This window comes from Mastomys coucha, unplaced genomic scaffold, assembly GCF_008632895.1.
Source record: "Mastomys coucha isolate ucsf_1 unplaced genomic scaffold, UCSF_Mcou_1 pScaffold20, whole genome shotgun sequence".
In the NCBI taxonomy this organism is placed as follows: Eukaryota; Metazoa; Chordata; class Mammalia; order Rodentia; family Muridae; genus Mastomys; species Mastomys coucha.
Window position 1 is genome coordinate 84,032,348 of NW_022196903.1, and position 23,549 is coordinate 84,055,896.

General features: G+C 50.7%; 2 protein-coding genes across 10 annotated transcripts; one reads left to right on the forward strand and one right to left on the reverse strand.

Moving 5' to 3' along the window:
• The first annotated feature begins 757 nt into the window (after nucleotides 1-757).
• CUNH3orf22 (chromosome unknown C3orf22 homolog) lies at nucleotides 758-5,719 on the forward strand. Of its 8 annotated transcripts, none has more exons than XM_031380926.1 (5): nucleotides 1,639-1,775; nucleotides 1,929-2,347; nucleotides 3,168-3,280; nucleotides 3,564-3,689; nucleotides 5,348-5,719. In XM_031380926.1, the coding sequence occupies exons 2-5, from the start codon at nucleotides 1,979-1,981 to the stop codon at nucleotides 5,544-5,546; spliced, it is 807 nt and encodes a 268-aa protein (XP_031236786.1). In that variant the 5' UTR covers nucleotides 1,639-1,775; nucleotides 1,929-1,978; the 3' UTR covers nucleotides 5,547-5,719. The 8 variants fall into 8 exon arrangements, with proteins under 8 accessions (XP_031236792.1, XP_031236786.1, XP_031236787.1 ...); XM_031380929.1 differs by having other exon boundaries at nucleotides 1,640-1,775; nucleotides 1,926-2,347; nucleotides 3,153-3,280; XM_031380925.1 differs by having other exon boundaries at nucleotides 1,640-1,775; nucleotides 1,926-2,347.
• Nucleotides 5,720-7,751: 2,032 nt separating this feature from the next.
• Chst13 (carbohydrate sulfotransferase 13) lies at nucleotides 7,752-21,984 on the reverse strand. Of its 2 annotated transcripts, none has more exons than XM_031382536.1 (3): nucleotides 21,875-21,984; nucleotides 15,107-15,189; nucleotides 7,752-9,168 (listed from the first exon to the last, which is right to left on the reverse strand). In XM_031382536.1, exons 1-3 carry the CDS (start codon nucleotides 21,972-21,974, stop codon nucleotides 8,329-8,331), a joined length of 1,023 nt encoding a protein of 340 aa, XP_031238396.1. In that variant the 5' UTR covers nucleotides 21,975-21,984; the 3' UTR covers nucleotides 7,752-8,328. The 2 variants fall into 2 exon arrangements, with proteins under 2 accessions (XP_031238396.1, XP_031238397.1); XM_031382537.1 differs by lacking the exon at nucleotides 21,875-21,984 and adding an exon at nucleotides 17,472-17,663.
• Between the last annotated feature and the right edge of the window lie 1,565 nt (nucleotides 21,985-23,549).

Consider the following 23,549-nt stretch of genomic DNA (forward strand, 5'->3'; position numbering starts at 1 on the left):
CAATTCTCTTGAAAATATTTTCTGTGCCTTTAACCTGGATTTCTTCTCTTCCTCTAATTCCTATTATTTTTAGGTTTTGTCTTTTCATTGGGTCCCTGATCCTGGATATTTTCTGCCTGGAATTTTTTAGATTTAATATTTTCTTTGACTGTAGTATCTATTTCTTTTATTTTATTTTCAACACCTGAGATTTTCTCTTCCCTGTGTTGTACTCTATTGGTGAGACTTACTTCTGAGGTTTTTGTTCAACTTCCCAGTTTTGAAACACTTCCAGTGTTGTTTCAGTTTGGGTTTTCTTTTGTGCTTCCATTTCTTTGTTAAATTCTAATTTCATACTGTGAATTGTTTTTATTATTTCACTCACTGTGTTTTCACAGACTTTATTAAGATCATAATAACTATTTTATAGTCCTTGACTTGTGCCTCAGCTATGTTGCGTTTCTCAGGGCCTAGTGTCATAGGATTCGTGGGTTCTAGTGGAATCATATTTTCTTGGCTGTTTTGTTTTTGCACTGGTGTCTAGGCATCTGGGATTGAGATGACTGTGATCCTAGGTGTTGATACCTGATCTTGTCCTTTTTGGGTGGGTATTCCATTTCTTTGTTTCCATTGGCCTCTCTGGATTTATGGTGGCTATGGACTGCCTGATATGGAGTGCTTCAGTAGGTTGGTGGGTGACAGAGAGGAACAAAAGCAAGCAAGACAAGAGGAGGAGAGTGGCTTCAAGAAAGAGCTAAGGGATCCTGTTCATACCTAGAGGCTGAGTCTTCTCCAAGGTTTGGCAGAGTCTCCTGGGACTGGAAGTACGGTGGAAGGACAGACCCCTGCAAGCATCTGCTACAGATCTAGGTATGAGACTGAGGGGTGGGGGATAGACAAGAGAATGAAGGTCACCTACCAGATTCCCAGCCTGTGTGTTCATTTTTTGAGACATAATCTCACACTGAATCCCAAGCTGACCAGGAATTCACTGTATGGCCCAGACTGGCCTCAGTCCAGCTGAAGTGCATCTGCCTCAGTCTCCTGAGTGCTATGATGTCTGACATGAACCATCACATCTAGCTTCAGGGCTTTTGAATTTTTTTATTAATCAAAAAAAAATGAGACAGAATTTGCTTACAATAAGGTCCAGCACTTTTGTGAACTGTTTTGAATTAAGAAAAGAGTTATAAAACTACTATTTGAAGTTCTGGAGAGATTGCTCAGTGCCTAAGAGAGCTAGTTCACAACTATCTATAACCAGTATGACATAAGTGATTTTCATACTACCAAGTTTGGCTGCCAATGTAAGTATAACTGTGTCTGCCACTGGAACACAGCTTCTGGGTGCTGGCTCATGGAAAAGTTCCCAGAAGATTTCACCTCAGTGATGCTTGTTTCTTCTTAATCACTGCTAATTTTTCAGGTCCAGCTAACCAGCATCAATTGTCCCAGTATAGCAAAGGTTTCATTCCCATGGTGCCAGTCTCTTGTTAATCACTGCTGAGTCACCAGACCCAGACACCACAGAGCCTTCACACCCATGGCCCGATAGTATCTTTGCTTCACAAGTCGGGCATCCATCATCTGCACTATTCTCAACATTCTTATCTTCCAAGTTCTACAGAACATCCCAATGAGATTGCAGTATTCAATGGTGTTCTAGTCCAAGGTTCCAAAATCCTTCCACAGTACTCCCCAAAACACATGGCCAGGTCTCCCACAGCAATATCCCACTCATGGAACCAACTTCTTAGGGTTGCTATTGCTGTGGACTATCGGGAACAACTTACAGTGTAAGTACCTACTTCCTCCAATAAGCCCCATCTTCTGTCTCCACTATCCCTCACAGTGCCATAAAAATCATAAAGTCATCAATGGGTTGACCTTCTGCTTATTTCTGAGCCCTCACAATCTAATCACCTCTCAAATATTGTATCTGCCAGCAGGGGACAGCACCTGCAGCATGTGAGCCTTTTGAACCACCAAACTGGAAGAGATGTGTTCTCATCTGGCTCTCCCCACTTTGAGTCCAGTCTTTTGTCAACCCCATCCACTCCAAGGTGGTCCTAGTGAAGAACCAGCAACTTTTGTTCAAACTCTCAGTGCCCTCATCTGGCTGCCCTGCTGTTCACTTCAAGCCATTTGTCTAAGAAACTGGGGGGGAAGGGCTCTTCTGGCCCAGATGATAGAAGGAAGAAAGCCTAAATCTAGGCTTAGGGATTTGAGTGGCCTGCTGAGAATTCAAGCTCCTTGCATGCTTGCCAACTCTCTGGCATCTCCTGACAGCACTGGCCACCTCCCCAGACCTCTCAACCCATCTCATTGCCTGGCTCCTCCTCTTTTTCTAGTCTCGCTCCTTATCAAGGTAAGGCACCCTCTGCAGATCTCCTGGACTGTGCTGGTAGACCTGCCCTCAGCTGCTGTGAGACACATCAGCAATTACCCTGCCACTGATTGTGACCTCAGAGGCTTCTGACCTTGGAATGGGCCTATGGGCCCTACTGGCCCAGAGCCATGGAATTATGGTTCACTTGGTGCCCAGGATCACGGCCAGGATCAACTCTAGTGGGGTCATTTAAGAGTGTGCACACTATGTGGCTCTGCTGGTTTGCTTGCTCCCAGAACACCTTAGGCCTGGGCCTCCCATCCCACTGAGGCTTCTGAGTGTGACAGCAGGGCCCAGCCACGGGGCTACAGCAGCTTTCTCACTTGCAACTTACTGGGCAGAAGCAGTTCTGTAAACCAAGTCTTAACCATTGTTACATTCGAGATTTAGGCTAGACTACCTGGTAAGCTCCAACAACCTACATGGCTCTGAAGGAAGAGCCCCAAGCCAGTGAGTGACGTTAGTTACTGCTGCAAGATGGCAGTAGAGATGCCTGGAACGGGTGCCATGAGTCACAAGATTCCCCAGACAGCTGACATGGTCATCACAGAAACAGAAGGCAGCCAGCCAGAAGGGGCTCTACCACATCCTTGTCACTCCAGACTGTGCTATTCTGGAAGCCCAGTATCCCTAACCATTTTGTCAGGTAGACATGAACAAAGCAGTTTTCCCTTCTGGAGCTCTTTCCCTCTGCCCATGAAAAATGGGCAAATAACAATGTTCTCCATCAGTGGGGAAAGTTAAACAAGCTCATGACTTCCTACTCTTGCCTCTGCTCTGGCAGCCTCCTCTTTTCTAGCCACAGCGCCAAACTCCCTCTGTGATGGACTCAAGAGGCCACAAGAAGCCCTGCCAGCATAAGAAAAACAAACTCAAGACCCAGGAGAGATTGATCAAGAAGTTTCCTTACAGGTACAAGATGCCTAGACACTTAGGGCTGAGCCCTGTTGCAAGCCCCATATTGCTCCCAGGTCCCCAGAACACAGAGGAGGAATGACTCTAGTCCATGGGGCACCTGAGGAACCCTGTGCTGTGGCTGACAATCTAGCTCTTCCTTCTTCACCTGCTGTCTCAGTCCAGGTGAAAAGCTACATTTCTTGTAATGCACTGAGTATGGGGCCAAACAGAGGTATCTAGGTGTGAACCCCTGTAGGTGGCTGGCAGTTGTAGGCACTTAACTCGAGGGCCCTTCTAGGTTACCTCATTTGACGGAGCCTATCCCAGCATTCACACAATCTTGGAAGGCCAAGAGCAACTCACTGAAGGACAAGCTGCCCTTACAGAAGAATCTGGTGCCAACACGGTCCATCCCCATCCCAGGGTAAGTCCCTGTACTTGGCTGCCTCAGTGGCCATACACAGACAAATATATCTTCCTCACATCACCCCACCCTGTGGAAAACTACAGTTGCCTTCAGGCAAGTCTTCTCATCGTCATCAGACATGTGACTACAGTGCTCCATCCTAAACAGAGTCACAGGGAACAAGAGATTCCACCAGACTACAGTGCACCTGCCACACAGGCATGGTAGACATGCTCCATCTTGTTGGACTCTCAGGGCCAGGTGGCAAAGAGTGCCCTGGCACTCCATCCCCACCTCAATGCCTCAGCCTATCTCTCAGAACCCACAGTTATTGTTCAGTCCCTGTCCATCAGTTCTGGCCAGTCACCAGTATGTGCATTTACTCCACAACACACCCAGTGAGGCAACATGAATAAAAGCACACACACCCTAGCCCTGGTCTCTGGCCTCTTCCCTTATCTGGGAATTCAGAGCAAGAATTCTCTGACATCTAAACCAAACCTCCTAACTGAACCCATGGGGGATTTGCTGCTGAGGCTGTGGTCAGAGAACTCTAAATCTCTGGACCTTTGTCTCCATTTGGACATACACTGCAAAATGGAAGCAGCTTAGATCCAGGATAGAATGTAGAAGTCCAGTCTAGCCATGTTAAAGTGAGGGAGGGTGTTAGAGCTTGACCCTCACACTCTGAACCATGTCTGGGCCAAGACCTAGTAGGGTGTGGCCAAGATCCCAGGCCAAAGGGTAAAGAAACTATGACCTACCATGGGCAGGAAGTACAGAGACCCAAGGAGAAGCCCACACAGTGACAGATGGTTTAGGGAGCACCTGATATCATGGTTCACAGTGAGACCAGCCTAAAAGAACCAACCCCTGGGCAGCATTGAGGCTAGGCAAGTGAGAAATTGGTTCTTCCCCCAGCTGGAGGAACAGCCAGAGTTCAGGAGCTAGGAAAGGAATGTGGTGCTGGGCAGCCTACCACTAGGACAGATGAGCAGGGGACAAATGGGAGAAATCCCAGCCCCATGAGGTCCTCTAGCTCTGAATCCTTCCCTGCTTCTTGCTGGGTGTCTAGCCAAAAAGGCCAATTGTGGAGTTTAGGGCACAGAGAAAGGAGAAGGAGCATGGTGAAAGAGGAATAGGGACCTTGAAGGAGAAGCCCAAATGTAAAGGGCTTCACTTGCAGGTGCCATAGAGGGAAGAGATCAAGGACCCACCTAGTGAATGTGTGAAAGTAGTCTCAGGTAAGAGGAGCCAGTCTCAGGTAGAGGTGCCTCAGATTGAGGACAACTTCTGGGTAGTCTCGGGTGGGTGGTAACCACAGAAGAAAAATTAGCATGACTTAGCTGCCCCAATCAACTGACACAACTCACCTAGTGGATGAGCAGAGCTAGGGTATTCCCTAAGCTCTGCCCATGGAGGCCCAAGAAGAAAAGAATCTGCTGTGTCCAGCTTGGATTTCCAAGACTGGAAGAGCAGGTGGCAAGCACTGTCTGTGAAGCCGCTTCCTGGGCCTCTTTGGCAGCCATTGACTACAGAGGCTGCTTACAGGGCTGGGACAGGCCTGGCTGCAGACAGATCTGTCAAGAGCCTTCACAGATATGGCCTTGTCTGCTTGGCTGGTTGCAACCTGCAGGGTTCCCTGGGTCAGGTGTGGTTCTACATGTCTTCTCTAGGCTCGGCGCTCCACGAGTCACAAGGCAGCCCAGCTTCAACTCGCCATCCCCACATCCCCCACTGTGTAACCTCTGGGAACTTAAATTACTGGAGCTCCGTTTCCCCACGCAAGATCTTCCAAAGCTGCCTCCTCTGCAGGCCGCTGCTGACCAGCCACCCTCCAGTGGGACTTCCAAGCCATCTGAGAGCCTCCCCTAGAACACCTGCTTTTCAAGGCTCCTTTCTTAGCCTCATTCTCTCTGCTCCAGACAGATGCCTCAGAGACGTTTGTAAAGGGAGCAGCCTTGCAGGCCACCAAAAAACCAGGAGTGGTCCATCCCCCACATGCAAAGACCATGCAGCACCAATAAACTTTGCAGGTTCAAATCCCATTTCTGCTTGGATTGGTCAATTTGCTCCTAATTTCTCAACTTTAAAATGGGTACAATTTTTAATCATGAAGCCTTAGGGTAAAGATTTAAAAGAGCAAATGGCATTTCTAGAGCTTTATCCAAATGCATGCACATGTAAATCAAGGTATTGGAACAATAATGGGAGTTATTCTAGTAGTTGGAAATAGCAAGAGTGGGAAGCCAAGTAAACACCTCTTCGTAGGCATTGCTGATGGTCACAGCTACACCTACACTCTTAGGCAGCTGTTAAAGAAGCAACTACGTATTGTTATGGTATGACCTACAAAGTATAGAAATAGTTTTAAAGCATAGAAGTACCTAAGATGCTGTCTTGTATATATTAAAAATGTGTATGTGCATGAGTCTGTGTGTGTTGCCTGTGAGGGGACATGTTGGCATGCAAGAATCTATGCCAGCAACCCAAGAGCATAGCTCTGCCCTTTTAGCCAAACTGGAGGGAGCATCACAAATAAGCACTGAGAGGTGGCAGCACATCACCTGGAGGCACCTGGATGTAACACACCTGAGAGTGTGGCATTATAGTTGGGTGTCCATTTCACCAAATGAGTTCTATCCAGGACTGTGTGGAAGCTGACTAGATCCAGGAACCAAGGTGAGTGATAAGGAAATAGGTGTGAAGCAGCTGAGCCCTCAGTAAACTACAGAGTGAGGGCCAGAATATGCCTAGCAGACAGGGTAGGTGATCACTGGTGTGACTCAGGCCCCAGTTTCTCATTCCAGTTTGGCTCGAAGGGCAAAGCTATGGTCTCAGGTTACTGGGAAGACCCCAAGCCCTGGGCTCTCCATGTCCCTCCAGTGGAGCGAGTGGTAAGCTGGGGCAAAGGATTCTACCAGCCAATAACAGCAAGTGTTAGCTCTTTCCCGGTCAGTAGAGACAAGGGTCCTGTACACAGTCCTGTGGCTGCTCACAGACAGGTACCCTGAGGGCCTCAGGTAGGTTCCTATGAGGGAGATCCCAGTGGGAGCAAAGGACGGGTGAATATGACTGACTGATCAGACAGACTGCAGGGTCCCTCTGCACCCCACGGATGGGATGTGGCTTTGCCTGCTCTGTCAGCGGCCTGAGGTTCTTACCTGGTTAGAAATCTGTGTGGATAAGGAGAGACCCTCCTGTGCTGGCAATCCCAACCGTGAGTGTCCAAGGCCCAGGAGCTAGACTGGCAACTCAAACCCTCAGAGCCAGGGCCCTGTTGCTCCAGGCTATAGAATCAGAGACAAGGCACTCCCAAGCTCAGGTTGGGAAATCGGTTTTTGCTGCCTTTTTAACCGGCAGTACTGCATTAGGCAGTTGTCACTCAAGCTTCAACAGCACCAACAGCAACAGACAGTAGATACAGGCCATAGCAGCAATGTCTGTGACTGTCACAGCTTCTCTCTGCCCTACAATGTTCCCAGCCACCTTTCTTCAGCCACGGCTCTCCTCTCCTCTCCTCTCCTCCTCTCCTCTCATCTCCTCCTCTCCTCTCCTCTCCTCTCCTCTCCTCTCCTCTCCTCCTCTCCTCTCATCTCCTCCCCCCTCTCCTCCCCTTCCCTCTCCTCTCCTCTCTCTTCCTCCCTCCCTCCCTCCTTCTCTCTCTCTCTCTCTCCCATCCCTTGTCTCCTCTCCACCACTTCTGTTCCCTGTCATTCCTAGCTGCACTCCAGAACTCCAGCTGCCCCCTTGCTGCCACCATCACCACCACCCGCGGGCTGTTGTAGATGTGACCTAGGTCCCATGGTCACTTTGCTCTGATCTGCCTGCCCCCTTGCATTCTTGTGGGCACTTAGCAGTGGAGGAAACAGGTTCAGAGACACAGCAAGATGCCCAAGATCGGGCAGGTAAATGGCTCAAATGAGGCAGAGAAACTCCCCAAAGTAAAAATGTAACAAAACATTTATTTAAAAAACAAAAACAAAATAGCGAGCTGAAAAAGCTGCCACCATATTGCATCCTGACCTCTGCTGGCCTCTTGCAAGGCTGAGATCAAAGGTAGATCAGGCAAGTAGACGTGGAGTGGTACTGTTTGTTCACCATCCTGTGACTGCTGGGATGGCAGGTAGCTCGTGTTAACTCCTAAGCAGTAACTGCTAACAAGGGTGGCTATACCTCTCATCCTGAAGCTGGCCAGGGCACAGCTTCTCTGCCCATGTCTGCCCTTGCCAGCCTGAGAGAAGAGAAGAGGACACAGGCTGGATCTTAGGCTACACTAAACCAAACCATGGCATTCAGTCTTGTAGCACCACGCCATGGACAAGTTCTGCACAGACAAGACTGAGAAATGGCCTCTCACAACCAAACCAAAAACCCACAGACCTGGAGTCCTAGGAAGAAGTCTGACACCTGTGGGGGATGGAAGAGACACACATCAAACTAACAGCAGAAACAGCCAGACAACTGTGTATGGTCACCTAAAGCAAGCTGTGCCCTACCCAGTCGGAATGAGTGTGGCCGGCGTGGCCAGGATCTTGGTCAGGCACACTGGATAAGCTGTGACAGTGGCTCTCCAATCCACACTACCATGTTCATTCCAGACCTCCTGGTGGCCTCCTGGTCCCAGCAGCCACAGGCCCTATTGCACCCAACACCCTTATTGCAGCCGCAGGTAGGAAGGGGCGGAGTAGTTGAAGAGCAGAAAGTCCATCTTATAGAGGTCAAAGAGGCGACGCTGGTAGAAGGGGCTGATGTCCTGGAAAAGGCGCCGGGCCTGCTCACGTGTGAGGTCCTTCTCTGGCCTCAGCGGTGGAGCAGGGAAGCGTAGGCCAGACTCGCCCACCAGGTCCAGCACGAAGGCGGCATCATCCGCCAGCGTCTCGAACTTGCCCACTACGTCATAGCGCACTAGGCAGGGATGGCACAGCGCGTGCGCACGCTCCCAGTGTTCGTTGAAGGGCTCGTGACGGCGCGTGCGCGGGTCGAGCAGGTAGGCCAGGAACTCGGCGAAGCGCACGTCGTGGCCGCGGGCCAGCGCGTCGGGCTGCGCGTGTGGCCGTAGGCGACGCACGATGCGTGTGCCGTAGCGCCGCTGGAAGACCGCGCTGTGTGGCCCCGCCAGCTTGTTGCGGTAGGCTGAGGCCAGGCGCTCGAAGGGCTCCCGCACGAAGAGAAAGGTCAGGTAGTCGCGCAGCCGCCGGTTGACCTCAGCCGGCGCAAAGTCGGCCAGCGAGGGCAGCAGGCCAGGCGCATGCGCCTCGTGCGCAGGGATCGCGCCCGGGTCCCCACGGCCGCGCAGCGCCAGCAGCACGCGCTTCCAGTTGGTGCAGGCCACCTTGGGCACGTAGCAGTACAGCAGCCGGTGCGCGTCGTCCACCAGCACATGCCGCAGGTCCTCCGGCTGCAGAAGGCGTTGGCGTCGAGTGTGGCGGCTGCAGGCCCGGCGGAGCAGCTCGCGCCGCTGCTGGTGCACCTCGGCCATCGCAGAGCGCGGACCCTGTCGGAGACAAGGGATAGTGGTGTTAGAGTACAGCGGGTTCCAGGGCGTGGGGCTGCACAGATGATATGCACCCAGGGACTCAAGCAGGAGATTTCCCCAGCTGGAAACTGGAAACCCAGAGGTGGCACCAGCCTCTGCCTGGTCTGGAGTCAGAATCTGCCCCGGAATTAGGAGAAATTAAGTCTAACTGCTGAGGCAGGAAGGACATGAGGAACCAGATAAGCTGCGTACTGTGTGGACAGTAGGATTGCAGAGAATGAGTTATTACAGGACTGGCTAAGCTGGAAAGAGAAGGATGATGGCCCAGGGGGCTCACGGCACATAACCACAGACACACATAGGCCATGTCCACTACGGGTTTAATTTCTACTGCCTCATTGTGTCTTCCCCACCTCACCCACTCTAACAAGGACAACAGAAAGCCTGCCAACAGATGGCTATCATTGGAGCATAGCCATCCCTTGGCAACAACCATTCAGCTACTTGTAGGAATTGGGCTTTTATGCATGCTGTGGTTAAACTAAACCACTAATCAATTATGTACTAATAAATAGGCGCGTCACTTTGGACTTGCTTTATTTACCCCCAGCAAAGTTTCTTATTTTATGTGTATGGGTATTTTGTCTGCACATATATTTGTGTGCCATATGCATTTGGTGCCCAAAGAGGCCAGAAGAGGGCGCTGGATCCTCTGAAACTGGAATTACAAATGGGAATGAGCCACCATATGGGTGCTAGGATTTGAACCTGGGTTCCCTACAAGTGCTCTTAATGCCAACCCATCTCTACAGCCCTCCACCAGCACATTGTAATCTTGTGCATGGTCGGGAAGCTTGACCTTTCCCCAGCCCATCCTTCCTCTGTAAGAAACAAAAAACAACCAAACAAATAAACAAAAACAAAAACCAGCCACCAGTATTTATCTGGCACTTCCTGAATGCCAAGTGCAGTATAGCTCTATGAATTAAGTCCTATTAAGAGGACCATGGACACGATCCACTTAGCCTGCCTCAGCCATGTAAAGAACCAAGATGTGCTTACAAAGTATCCATGCAAATGTATTCTTCAGATAGGTTCCTCATCCCTAAGACTAGCCCCTGCTGCCATTCCACCTGCATGGATATGAGCTGGAGGAGGTGTAGCCACTGTTAAAAGTCTACAAGTTACTAAAAGTGTTAATGATCATTGTACCACCCTTCTGCTGTTCATTTTTCTGAAATAATCAAAGACTTTGGGGCGTGAGTCATTTGAGTCCCTAGTTAGCAGCTGCCAGACTTTCCCTGGCTCCTCTGAGTAAAGGGATAGCACCCAAATAGCCAAACTCCCCTTATGCCGGCACAGGCCATCTTGAACACTCCACAGACACCTTGAGAAAACTGTACAAAGATGCCGGCTGTGTCCCCTGGCTTCTGAAGGCACAGCTTCAATCAGGCATAGGGGAATGATTTGTTTGTTTTCAGACTTTTGTTATTACAGGGCTTGACAAGATCTAGAAAACCCAGCAGCCATTTCTTCCTGGGTCACAGGGAGAGCGAGTGTCTATTCTCATCTATCCCTGGGCCCCAGGTACTTAACTGTTCCAAATCCAAGCCTCTCTGCCTGTGGCATGCTAAAGAAGCAAATGGCTGTTTGGTACCAATGCCCCCTCTTGGGCTGTGTGAGCAGAAGGCTGACTGGTTCTCCGTAAAGCCCTCTGCACTGTTCCTGCTATTTCAGCAGTGGGCCGTCGGGTCCTTCTCTGGAGGGTCTTTTCTCGCCTCCTTTCTGTACTGTGGGCTGAGATGGTAGCAGAGAGAAGACAGGAGCTCAGAGGAGGAAGGGCAGCTGCTGCACCTGAGCTGAAGCAAGGGCAGGGTCACCAACTGCCTGGCAGCTATGAAGAATGGCCAGGGCAGGAAGAAGGGCAAGGAAGGACCAGAGAGAGTGTGAAGAGCTGGGGTTGAAGAGGGAGAGAAGGCTTAGAGTGCCATAGAAGGGGAGAGTGTGTGTCCTGCTGGCTGGAAAGTTCTAGAAGGCTGCCAGGTCTTTAGGGCCCATTGTCTGAGACGCAAGTCTAAGCATTGTAATGTTAGCTCATGTGAAGGGTTAGGGAATCCTGACTGCACTGACATAGGAGCAGCAGTAGCACTAAAAGCTACATTCTTCAGTATATAGAATACATACTATAGTATATAAGCTATATATTCAATATAGCCTATAGTCTATATACTCGGTATATAGTCTGAGTAAGGGCTATATAACACTGGGATACCTATCCCTTACTGCTGCTCCCCCTGCCTACCCATAGTTCACAGCTGCCAAACAACTAAAAACATATGCACATAGAAACTTGTACATGAATGCTCATTATTTCTATTGGACAAAAGTGGAAACATCCTAAAAGTCCATCATCTGACAAATTGATAAGAAGTATATGGTATATCCATAGCAGTTCAGCTATCACATGGGATGAAAGTACGATAAATACGACAACACAGATCGACCTTGAAACCATTATGCTGGAGGACGGAAGCCAGGCCTAAAAGGCCAACCACTGTATGATTCCATCCCTGCCCCCTTTTTTTTCCTGACACAGAGTAGTCCTGAACTACTGTCCTGGAACTTGCAATGTAAACCGAACTGGCCTTGAACTCACAGAGATCCTCCTACCTCTGCCTCCCGAGTGCTGGGACTAAAGGCATGGGTGTATGATTCCTTTTGTGTGGAATGGTCAGAACAGATAATGTACAAGCAGGAAGTGGATTAGTGGTTGACAGGGGCTAGAAGAGAAGGAAGAGAGATGACTACTAACACAGGCATAGACGCTTGGGATAATGCAAGTGTTCTTGAATTAGCCAGCGGTGGGGCCACACAACATTGTAAAATATGAAAACCACTAAATCAACCATTTCAAAAGACTGAATTTATGTTGAATTATTTCAGAATATTTTTCAGCTCAGAGGCCACAGCAGAGGCAGAAATGGTGGAGCTCCAGCCCCAGCAAGAAACCATGGACGCTAGTGGCATGGGATCATTTCTGACGTCTTTAAATGTATTCTGCAGAAGTCTAGGATTCATTAAGTGTCTTGACCTTTGTGTTTGATGAGGGAGGGAAGAAAACAGCATTTCAGAAAGGGTGGTAGAGGGGCATCTTTTCCCTCAAGAGGTGACAGAACCCAGAACCCACAGGCTGGGCAGGCTTTAGAGCTGGAGAGGGGTGGTGATGTCATGAGGGGTTCTATGTCTGTCATCGTGCATGAGTTAGTTCAAAGGAGGGCTAAGCAGAGAGACGAACAAGCAGAGACACACAGCCTGAATCCCAGAAAGTGACATTTTAGAAGAGTTAAAATGTACATGCCTAGAAATTGCCTGGAAGCCCACACAAGGACCCATTCCCATCTGGGGAGGACCAGGGCCTGGATGAGGAGACATGTGTTTCACTGAAGTTCCTTATCACCAAGCCAAGTTCAGCCATAGAGTCTATAGGGCCTTACCATGAGGAGTGGCTTTGGAAGCCTGGCTATACCCAGAGCCCCACGAGCCAGGCTGGCCTCAACCTCATTAGAGCACAGCACATCCTTGTGCAGGAATGCCAGCCCTCCTTACCTCACCTCCCTCTTCATCAGCTGACCGACAGTGTTGGGAACCATGCTTAGCCCCAGAAGAACCAGCCATGCAGCCTCATACTGTCACAAAAGATATGAGTGTCAGGTATGTGGCCTGGCTCTGAGCAGAGGTGTGGGGAAGTCAGCTCTTGGGGAAAGCTTTTCCTTAGGATATAAAACAAGAAGGCAGGGGTTGGAAGGACCTAAACAGTTATCCACCAACTCCATCCTGGGATCCTCTTCAGAGAGGATGGCAGTCATCTTGGTGTTGTTACATCTGTAGCAGAAGTAACACTCGGGATGACAGGGGGCAGTATGCCACTGCTGTCCCATGAGCTGATGGTCTTTTTGCCAACAGCACCACTGTCCTAAGACAGGCAACACTGTCTCGGCAAATAACACCCAGGCTGGGGAGAAGTGAGATGCTTGAGGTCATGGCATTTTGTGGAGAGGCTGGCTCTTAAACTTAGAGCCCCTGGGACTCCGCAGCTGGTGCCACATCCTGCACTAGAGCCCTTGCTCCTCCCACTGGGCTTCCCAGCTGCCCAGCTGACTTCTGCAGGGTCCTCAGCCCCTTGCTTCAGCTTCCTGAGCCTACTCTCATGGTCCGCATGAGTAGGTGAGTGAATGACACAGGATCAGTCTTGTCCCTTGACACTTCTATTGCTGCCATTTCTTCAGTGGCAATGTATGTGGCCTCTAAGGATTGGACTGTAATCAGAGCTGGTGGAATCTGAGACCCTCTGAGAGTCTGTCCTCCCTGCCCTGATCAGTGTGCAGCCAGGGGTAAGCCAGACGGCCTCTTTGGACCAAGACTTTCTTATCTGCAACCCTGAGTGTGGCTTGGCTCAGCAAACAACCCTATACAGCATCCATGGTTCCCCACACAGCAGTCCAAGGGAATCTTCTGCCTCTGCTGCTCCTGCTTAAAATCTTTCATGGCTCCCCATTGCCCTGGCCACAGTTTGGGCCCTGTGGCATGCTGTCTGCTTTCCAGGTTCACCGCAGACAACCTCTCTGCCCTCCTTGCTACCAGGCTATCGGCCTGACTGTTCCCTGTGGCACATGCTTTTCCTCTTCTAAACACAGTACAAGCCCCTTTCTCAGGGAGCAGCCTCTCCCAGTTCTACCAGTATCCCCTTGGAGAGTTCCTTGTAATCCCACTGCCTCCCCAGAGCACAACTCGGTTTCATGTAAATGTAGTACTGCTCAGACTTCTGTTTTCCCAGCTGTGCTGTCTGCTCTGTGAGGGTGGGACACCAGTACAGACAGCTGTCTGCCACTAAACCTCAGCACAAGTGAATGGCTTACATACAGTAGGTGCTCAGCACAAGTGAATGGCTTACATACAGTAGGTGCTCAGCACAAGTGAATGGCTTACATACAGTAGGTGCTCAGTACATGCTATCTGTGTCTGTGTTCCTTTGGTTGTGAACCAGGGTGTGATCTCCTGGTGGTATTCAGTCAGTCCTGCTTGTGTGACATTAGGCTTTGTTCTTTTCTTTTCTTTTCTTTTCTTTTCTTTCCTTCCTTCTTTCCTTCCTTCTTTTTTCTTTTCTTTCTTCCTTTCTTTCTGGTGGTAGCATTCAGAAGAAACTGTTGCCACTTTTGAATACAAACATTACCCTGGGCTGGGGTGACACTGTATGTAGATCCCTCTCTGTAGGAGGAGATGACAGTAAATCCAGCTGATGCACCGCAGCGCTAGTGGAGCTGGTACATCTGTGGTGTGCTGTACAGTGAAGAGGCTGAGCACCAAGTGTCCCAGATGTTAGGAATGTTTTGACTTAATATTGAAGTAGGCCAGGTTCCTTGGGAGCCAACCCCATCCATCCTGAGCCAGAGTGCTTGTACTATGTGTGTGTGACAGCATGTCTGAGGCTGTGTGCAGTCCCAGTAGGGCCACTTGCTCCATCCGCTTGCAGTGTGTGACAGCATGTCTGAGGCTGTGTGCAGTCCCAGTAGGGCCACTTGCTCCATCTGCTTGTAGATGGGGTGGGCTTCCTCTGAACATTCACTTGTACCACATACTAAAATTTGGGAACTTAATGACCATCTACTGAAACGCCTGGGATAGGAATAGGTTAATGACCATTTGCTTGTTAGCGCCCTGGGACAGGCATGGCTTAATGACCATCTGTTCACTGGTCCGCTAGGACAAGCATGGCGATAGGTCACCTCCCTGAATCTACAGGACATAGCATCAGACAAGCACCTCAGCTGTGGTGGGAGAGATGATAAGTGGAAAAATTGGACTTTCAGGATATGCAGGACGTCCTGATGGACAAAGCAGGTATTCAGGAGACTGTGGCCTCCTATCCAGGATGTAAGAGGGCATTCCAGCCACTTACCTGGTCCAGGTCACGCAGCAGCTGTAGAGGACTCTTCCTTGCTCCTCCGAACCAGCTGAAGCCCAGAACTTTGTTTTCAAATGCTGAGGAGCATAAGGAGAGAGAGATCACTGCTGGCTCTGGACAAGGTGTGGTTTGGCAGAACACCTGGGACATATCTAACCCCACTTAGTGTGACTCAGTTTTCCTCTGGAGTCTTCTTTTCCCCCTGGGGATTTGGTAGGTGGTTATCACTGGTAGGGCAGTGTCCTTTGGGGTCACTCTCACCCTCATGCCCTATTCTCTATCGCCGAAATGTGGCAAGTACAGGGAACAAGAGGAAGGGAGCTACCTGCCCTGTGGAAGAGCACCCAGCCCCATCTGTTTCTGTTCCCTGTCTCAGGCCCTGCTTCCCCACCCACCCTCTTTAGGGTCCTGAGGAGCTCACAAGTCTGATGGCTGTCCAGCCCCTAGGTGTGGGTTGTGAGCATCCAGAATGGGCTGGCCAATGGTACAGCCAGGCTGCAGGTTGTCAGAGTGAGGTCACAGGCTATATGAAGCACTGTGAAAGGCCTTGGAAACCTGTGAACCCTGTAGAAGCCTGTGCATGCCAGGAGGCATGGATGGTACTCCTGATAAATGTAGCTTTAACTGTTCCTGAAACTCGACAGGGACTTTCTGAGTTTTAGCTTGCATTCTTCAGTGTCCCTAAGACTACAGGGCTGTCTGCACAGCTGGGCCATGTGTGTGTACCTAGGATAAGTGGGTTTGCTTAGACCAGGGCTCATGCAGGAAGCTTGTCTTGAGGACATGAGATGTTCATGAACACGGTCCTTGAACTTCTCCAGACCCTACCTAAAGAAGGGGCTCTAATCTTGCGGCTTTTTTGATAGAACAACATCTTCATCAGAGAATGAGCTGCCAGGAGAGGGGGCAGCATTAACACAGCAACTGGCATCAGGGCTGCAACTTGCCAGACTGATGCCTCTCAACACCAGAGGTGAATGTGTCCTCACCATTCTCCAGGTAGAGATGTCACTCGAGACCACCCTTCAAGGGGTCTTCTTAGAGCCTCAGCAAGAACTGGGGGAGGGGGACGCTTTCTCTCTAAGTCTGTAGGCAGGGTTAGAGAAAGCGGTCTGGAAGGATCACATCACAGCAATCTTACCCCTAGACCTTTGCAGAGGCTCCTGTTCTTCCAGAAACCACTCCTTGCCCAAGGCCTTCCGTTTCCTAGCCAGACCACAGCTGCCTAAGAGTGGGTTCCATAACAGATGCCAAGGGCCGGTGGGTGGAGGACAGACACCAGGGAGCCCAAAATAGCTGTGGTCACAGATTACAGGGCTAGGCTATCTCCACCCTACCAATGAGAAGAATCAAGGTACCAGGTCTGGCAAGTTCAGGGAGGCTATAGAAGGGATGGTGTGTGTGTGTGTGTGTGTGTGTACATTGATCAGAAAGCACCTTTACAGTCCATGGGTCCAGCCCACTAAGGACCTCTGACACTAGCTCCAAATAAGCCCCAACACCTTCACCCCAGCCTTGCTTGACCAGCTCCCAGATGTACTCCCTCCCCTCTGCCAAGACACACAGAACAGAATGGAGAAGAGGCAGCAGGTTTGTATAGCCAGGGAGAGCCTGGGCAGAACTAAGACTTCCCCTAACCCAGTGGTTCTCAACCTCTGGCCGTCAAACGGCCATTTCACAGGGATTGCCTAAGACCGTCAGATATTTATCAGATATCTATATAATGTATCAGATATTTACATTATTATTATTATAACAGTTGCAAAATTACAGCTATGTAGTAATGAATGTGATCTTATGGCTGTGGATCACTACAACATAAGGAACTGTATTAAAGGGTCACAGCTTTAGGAAAGCTGAGAACCACTGGTTAGGGCCTAACCCCAAGCAGCTGAGCAGCAGCAGGGAAGCTAAACTCCACCCCACCTTAGAGAGGGGAGAGAGAAGGGGAAGGAGCAGAGGAAGGACTGAAGTGCCAATAAAAGGAGATAGATGGGGACAGCCTTGGAGTACAGCTGCAAGAGCGCAGTGTGGAGGCAGAGCCTGGAAGCAACAGTACATTGGAAGACCAGAGCAGACCTCTGGGATGAGAAGCAGGCCTGGGACAAGCACGAATATGCTGATCGTCCAGGCTGGCTGCTTTCCTCAGCTCAAGACACCAGTGTAAGGAACACTAGAACCTTGGTGCCCAGCCTCAGGTCTGCTCAGTGCACGTTTAGGTGAAAGGGAATCCTGGAGAAGGTTCCATGGGCCATAGCAGAGGGCTTTGCCCAGGTTCCTGAGGCAGCAAACGGTGGGACTGCTGGTGCCCGGGGCAAGTGACACTGGACACTGTGGAACCATGCTGTGTGACACTGACCTGTGTTCTCCTGTCAGGTGGACACCCACTTTCCCAGTTGTTCAAGAGGCCAAACCACTCAAGGCTGACTGGTTCCAAGGAAAGAGTCCATCTCAGGTTCCAGCATCTGCCCTGCTGAAGGCAGGCTATCCCTTTCAGGCTCCTGCTCATCATCCACAAGGCCCCAAAGCTCTGCTCTACTAAGGAGGAAGTGCTAGGCTAGCCATGGTGGGGAGGGGCAGGACACACAAGGTCACAGAAGGTGAGTGACAGCAGGACACACTCCTGCACTGAAACACCCCAGAAAACTCCAAGAAAGTTGTCCTCCATCCTCAGCCTGCACTTCCAGCAGGGAGCCCCATTCCCCAGGCAGGGGAGGGCAGGTGGCTTTGGGGGATGGGGCGTGGGTGGGTGAGTCCAGCCCAGGGCACATTGCAACAGCCACATCCTAGTTAATAAGTTCTCACTGCCCTCTTGCAAGACAAACCAACAGAAACACCAGCAGGGGCTAGGTCAGAACCTCATGTCTGCTGGCCCCACTCAAACCCACAAAAGAGTTTTTGGAGAGCCCTGCAATTCAGTGTCCTGGGCATTTTTTTCCTGTGGTTACCCTGAAGGGAGAGTGGGACATGTTAGACCAGCTTTTCACGGGAAGAAAGGCCAATCTGCCTCTTTCCAGTTATCTTTAAACTACTCACTGACTTTGACAAGCCATAGGCCCTGAGCGAATCCCTATCTGACCAGCCCTCACCAGATCCACATTACACCAACCCAGCATTGCGCATCACCCAGAGGCCTCCTACTCCTCCAATGAACATATGTCCACATGGGTTCAAACCCCTCTCTTAGTACTGCTCTCTGTCCTAATTTGCTTTCAGTTGCTGTGACCAAAAGCAATGTGGGTAGGAGAGGGTTTATTTCATCACAGGATGCAGTCCATCAATAGGGAAGTCACTCAAGGCAGGCAAGCTAGGGTAAGGGACTAAAGCAGAGACCATGGAGGAACACTGTTTACTGGCTTACACCCGGTAGCTTGCTCAGTATCCTTTTTTATATAACCAGGCCCACCTGCCCAGGAGTGGACTGCCCACAGTGGCCTGGGCTCTCCAACAGCAGTCATTAATCAGGAAAATGTCCCTACAGACTTGCGTACAGGCCAGTCTGATGGAGACATGTTCTCAACTGAGGTTTTCTCTTCCCAGATGACCTCTAGCTTGTGTCAAGCTGATAACAAGTAACCAGTCCACTCAGTTTCCCATCTAATCAACTTCTGGCCTTCTTTCAAAGCCTGCCCTAAATACCTTTGCTTTGTAAAGTAGAAAAAAATAATTCCAAATCATCGTTCTAAGCAAGGATGACAACGTAGCAAGGGAGTATGAGCAGACCCTAGGGGCAGCAATGGAGCTGCCACAGAGATCCTGCGGGGAGGCTGGTGTTCAGGGCAGCTGTCCCATCTTCCCCAGTGTGCCCCCTCCCCTGACTCTGAGCTCTAGGACTCAAATCCTGACCTAAAATTCTTGACTTGAGAAACTGGCTCCTTTTCCCTTGATGGCATGTGCCCCTCTGCTCCTCCTTGAGCTGACTGACCTGCCAGACACTGCTTCTCCAAGGACTCTGAGGCTCCTGAGCTTTGGACTCCAGCTGGGCCTCATGGGTCTCTCTGGGGAGCTCTGTCACATCGCAGCAGTCACATCCTGCTCCTTTTGCTAACCAGTCTGGCATTTAGGCCAAGGGGTTCTGAGACTCTTCTGCTCTCCCACAGATCAAATCACTCCACCCCTACCCCCTCAGGGCGTGTCTAAGAGTAGATGGCAGGGAGACCTGTGGTTTTAGTGTCAAAATGCAACTATGTGAAGTGGGACATATGTAAGTTCTCCAGCTCCCATACAGAGACTTTGTGGCAGCAGGCTCAGCAAACATAGAGCTGTGCAGTTCTGTGCAGCAGGGAAGCCCAGGCCAAGGGAGCAAGGGGGCCCAGGGCAAGGGTGGCATGCTGGTGACAGAGGTGTCTAGGGCAATTAGCTGTCCCACTCTACCATGCTGACCCTAGGCTATGAGTCAGTGCTGGTAGCAGATCCTGGGCAGGGAGACTAGAATAGGCTCCCCACTAGAAAAAGGCCAGTGAGATCCCTGGGGAAACTGGAACCCAGACATAACCTGTAACCCCTCAGTGTTCCATTTGCAGCAGATGGTGACAGTAACACCTCATTCCCTGTCTTTGACTTTCAGCTGAGGAATGACATTGGGATTCTCCTGAACTCTCCTTGACCCACAAATCTTTCCCATGATCCCCTTCTAATGGAGACTTGACTGCAAAAACCGGGACATGTCCCCTTGAGGCCTGTCACAATGGGATCCTGCCCGTGCAGCAGGACCGGACTTTCCCCCTGTCTTCCAGCCAGTGCCTACCATAAGCACACATTTCTCCCCGACCTCCAAGGTGATTGGAGAGCTGGCTCTAGATGAACTTGGGCTCTTCCTGGCCCAAGACTGTTTGAAAAGTTGGCAGCTGGAAACCTACTACAGAGGATTGTGGGCATCGAGAGGAGTAGCTCTCAACTTTCCTAATGCTTAGACCCTTTAATACAGTTCCTCATGCTGTGGTGATCCAACCATAAAATTATTTTCATGGCTACTTCATAACTGCAATTTTGATGCTGTTATGAATTGAAATGCAAATATCTGTGTTTTCCTATGGTCTTAGGCTACCCCTGTGAAAGGGGTGGTTCAACTCCCAAAGAGGTCACCAGCCACAAGTTGAGAACTTCAGATCTAGAGACTAGGAGGTAAGGGATGGAAGTTGAAGAAGCTCAAGAGAGCCATCTCAGTCCAGGGGGAATGAAGCTAGGGGCAGTGGGGACTTTCCAGGGCAGACAGCACGAGGCTAGCCTGGGGATGACAGGTGTACACATCAGCCCTATCTGAGAAGATCTGCTAAGGGGAGAGCATGCAGCCCCTTCTCTAACCATGCTTACACTTGCCCTCCAGCTCCACCTCTTGGTTCCCTAGGTGGGGAGGTAGCCCAGGGCTGTGGTTGCTCTTCTTCTCAAACCTGGCTTGGAGGAAGTGGCAGAAGAGATATGTCCCGAAAGGCATGAAGACATCCTCACAGCCACCCAGACACATGCTTCTCTGTAGACACACCTCAGGGCCCAGACTATCCCCTCATACCCCACAACAGTGTTTGGACCCTGAAGGACCTAAACCACTGTCGCCCAGGACTGGGTAAACATTTGTCTACAATGAATGACTGGGTGGACAGAGACTGTGGCCTCAGCAGACACTGAGACCACACCCAGACCATGCCAAGGGACACGTTAGACATGAGAGAGCACCAATACAGGAGTAGCGGTTCACCTACAGGCCCTCAGTAAGGGGAAGAAGGATCCCTTCCGGGGGCTTGCAGGGGTGTCCTGGCACAGCCACTTACATCTGGTCACACAGAGCCTGTTAATTGTCAGGCTTGGTGACTACTCCTGAGGCTTCCCCAGTTCTCTTCACCTAGCTTCCATCCCTGGGTTCCCTAAAGATGAAGCCAATGTGATGAAAGGACTGGGGGCCAAGCACTGTCTACTGTAACATTCAAGCTTACCCTCCCAAAAGCCCCGTAAGCGTGGAGTCAGTGCTTTTTCCATAGATAAGACTGTTAAGGCCCTGGGAGGGGATGGATAGTAGGTTAAGCTTCCTGAGTGACCTCCAATCTACAAGCCTGGCCACTGGGGTCCTCCGTGGATAGGTACCCTTCTGAAAACAGTTTTCCCTTGTTCTGAGTCAGCTCCCAGCTAATGCCCCTGTCCATCCTTGTGTAAGAACCTGTCTGGAAGTGAACAGACCCTAAACACACAGACTAAGGATGGACAAACCATCAGAAACCTAGCCTACTGCTACTGCCTAGGTACCTCAGAGCCACTCCACACCTGACCTCTGCCCTCAGCTTTGTCGGTAAAGTGAGTTATCTGCCAGAGGATAGAGGAGACCTAGGCTAGTTCACTGGGAAACTGACTACATGCGTGGTGGAAACTGGTACTAGCAGGTCGTGGGCCCTGTACCCCCAGGCCGGCGTGGAGCTGTAAGGTTCTTCTGTGGATGGATAGACTCATCAGGATCTCAGATTAAGACAGACATCCCGGCCAGAGGGCAAACTGACTTCTCAAGGCTCAGAGAGTGGGGCAAATGTACCACAGAGAGCATCCCTGGATAGACCAAAAGTTCCCACCGGCAGCACAACCAGAGTCAGACAGTGGTCATCTCGCCAGCAACAAGGAAGAAGTTCCCTGCCCGAATAGAATGCGCCTGTCTTCCACTGGCAATGTCCCAGCCCAAAACAACAGGCAGATGCCAGGTGGCCCCAGAAAGCGCTCCAGCTGAGTAAGCAACACAGAAACCCCCACCCCCACCCCCACTCCCCGAACCAGCGCACTCACCAGGACGCAGGGCTCGCAGCGAGGCGCACAGGAGCAGGAGCGCAATGCCCAGACTTGCCAACACAGGCAAGGGCCGCCGGCAACAGAAGCGCCTTCCCATGCTGTGTCTGGCGCGTGGCAGGCGACAGTCACCCGTGCGGTTCTCCCACTGCGCGGCGGAGGTCCAGGACACGCCCAGCTCTGCCCTTAGTTTAGGACCCGCCCAGAAGCAGCTACCAGTGCTCCAGGCTAGAGATAGGTAAGGCTGACTGAGTTAATGGGTAAAGCTGTAATCCCAGGCCAGTGAAAAGCAGCATCTATCCCTGTTCCTAGTCATTAAGCAGGGATTCTCTACTTGGATGGAAATTGGTAGCGGAGAAACTCAGGCACGGGTGCCAGAGCCCAAGTGCTCTATCTACTGGCAGCCAAAGCTTTGATCAGAAACTCGGACTCCCAGTGCTCAGGCTGGACACTCATTACCCCTAGGCTTTAACCCCTAGTATAGGACAGCTATTGTAAGCCTAGGTATGATAGCTCTGGTCCCCAAACGATTGGACTCTTGACCCTCAGTACTGGTAAATGTCACAGCTTGCAGGTCCCACGGTGCTGGTACCCTCTGCCATTAAGGCTCAGCAGCTTCTCCTCTTAGCCTGCCTTCTCCAGCCTTAAACCTTGACAATTTCTTATCTCTTCTTTACTTCCCCTGGCCTTGCCTATGACTCTTCTGCTCCCACAGCAGCCCCTCGGTTCCCTCTCTGGGGAAGACCACTCTGGAGAAACTCTCCACATGGCCCACACAAGTGATCAAAGCTGATTCTGAATGGAAGTGTGTGCACCAATCAGGGCACTGCCCTTCTTGAAAATTAAGGACTGGGTTTGCATCAATCAAAGCACAGGGTGAGGTGGGGAACTCCCCCTCGGTCGTGAGTAAAAATGCCCAACTGTCATGTTGATTTCCCCAAGGCTGATGGTAGACAGAAAGTCCTGCATCCTGCACAAGCTGTTTGAAACAGCGACTACTGAGACCATGAGTCGAGAGCTTTGAGATCCAGCAGCTGAAATCAAAAACTCAGCTACCCAGGGTGCCCAAGGAGAGTTCAAAGTAGCCAGAAACCATGAGGATAGAGGCAAGGTGGTAGGGCTGAAACTACCTGGGAAGGATCTAAGAGTCAGGATCACAGATGTTCCAGGACCCAGCAACTTAGCTTATGTAAAGGAAAAAAATAGCCTGTGGTTTAAACCCAGCTCTTGGGAGGCAGAGGCAGGCCAATCTCTGTGAGTCTGAGGACAGCCTGATCTACAAGTCCAGGACTTTTACACTGGAAAAACCCTGTCCCCCTTCCCCCCCAAAAAAAATCAGTCAATCAATAAAAAGTAAAAGATTAATATTGAAGGGGTGCTTTTCAATAGAGGCATCTTTGTAGTTGTCTTCACAGTGCCTGGCCTCTGCCCAATGTCCCAGGAGCCCACAAAGACTTTTCAGATAAGAAGGGAGGCAGGACAGCAGCCAGAGGTGTGTGGGGCAGAAGTGAGGGAACCCATCTCTGGCCTGGCTCTACCTACTACGATTTGCTCTGCATGCCATCATCCACTCAAGACCCAGTCAAGTAGAAAAATGGAAAGAGCAGGCCTTCTACAGCATTTCTTAATGCCAGGGCCAAACGGCTGGGCTGACCACAAGCCCAAGGGACCTATG

What these genes read in the sequence shown, in the direction of transcription:
- CUNH3orf22 (XM_031380926.1), top strand. Translation starts at nt 1,979, where the DNA reads ATGTGTTCTCATCTGGCTCTCCCCACTTTGAGTCCAGTCTTTTGTCAA. An exon ending in ATCAAGAAGTTTCCTTACAG is followed by an intron (nt 3,281 to 3,563) that starts GTACAAGATGCC and finishes GGGCCCTTCTAG; the next exon opens with GTTACCTCATTTGACGGAGC. An exon ending in CGGTCCATCCCCATCCCAGG is followed by an intron (nt 3,690 to 5,347) that starts GTAAGTCCCTGT and finishes TGTCTTCTCTAG; the next exon opens with GCTCGGCGCTCCACGAGTCA.
- Chst13 (XM_031382536.1), bottom strand. Translation starts at nt 21,974, where the DNA reads ATGGGAAGGCGCTTCTGTTGCCGGCGGCCCTTGCCTGTGTTGGCAAGT. An exon ending in GCTGCGAGCCCTGCGTCCTG is followed by an intron (nt 15,190 to 21,874) that starts GTGAGTGCGCTG and finishes TATGCTCCTCAG; the next exon opens with CATTTGAAAACAAAGTTCTG. An exon ending in TGCTGCGTGACCTGGACCAG is followed by an intron (nt 9,169 to 15,106) that starts GTAAGTGGCTGG and finishes TGTCTCCGACAG; the next exon opens with GGTCCGCGCTCTGCGATGGC.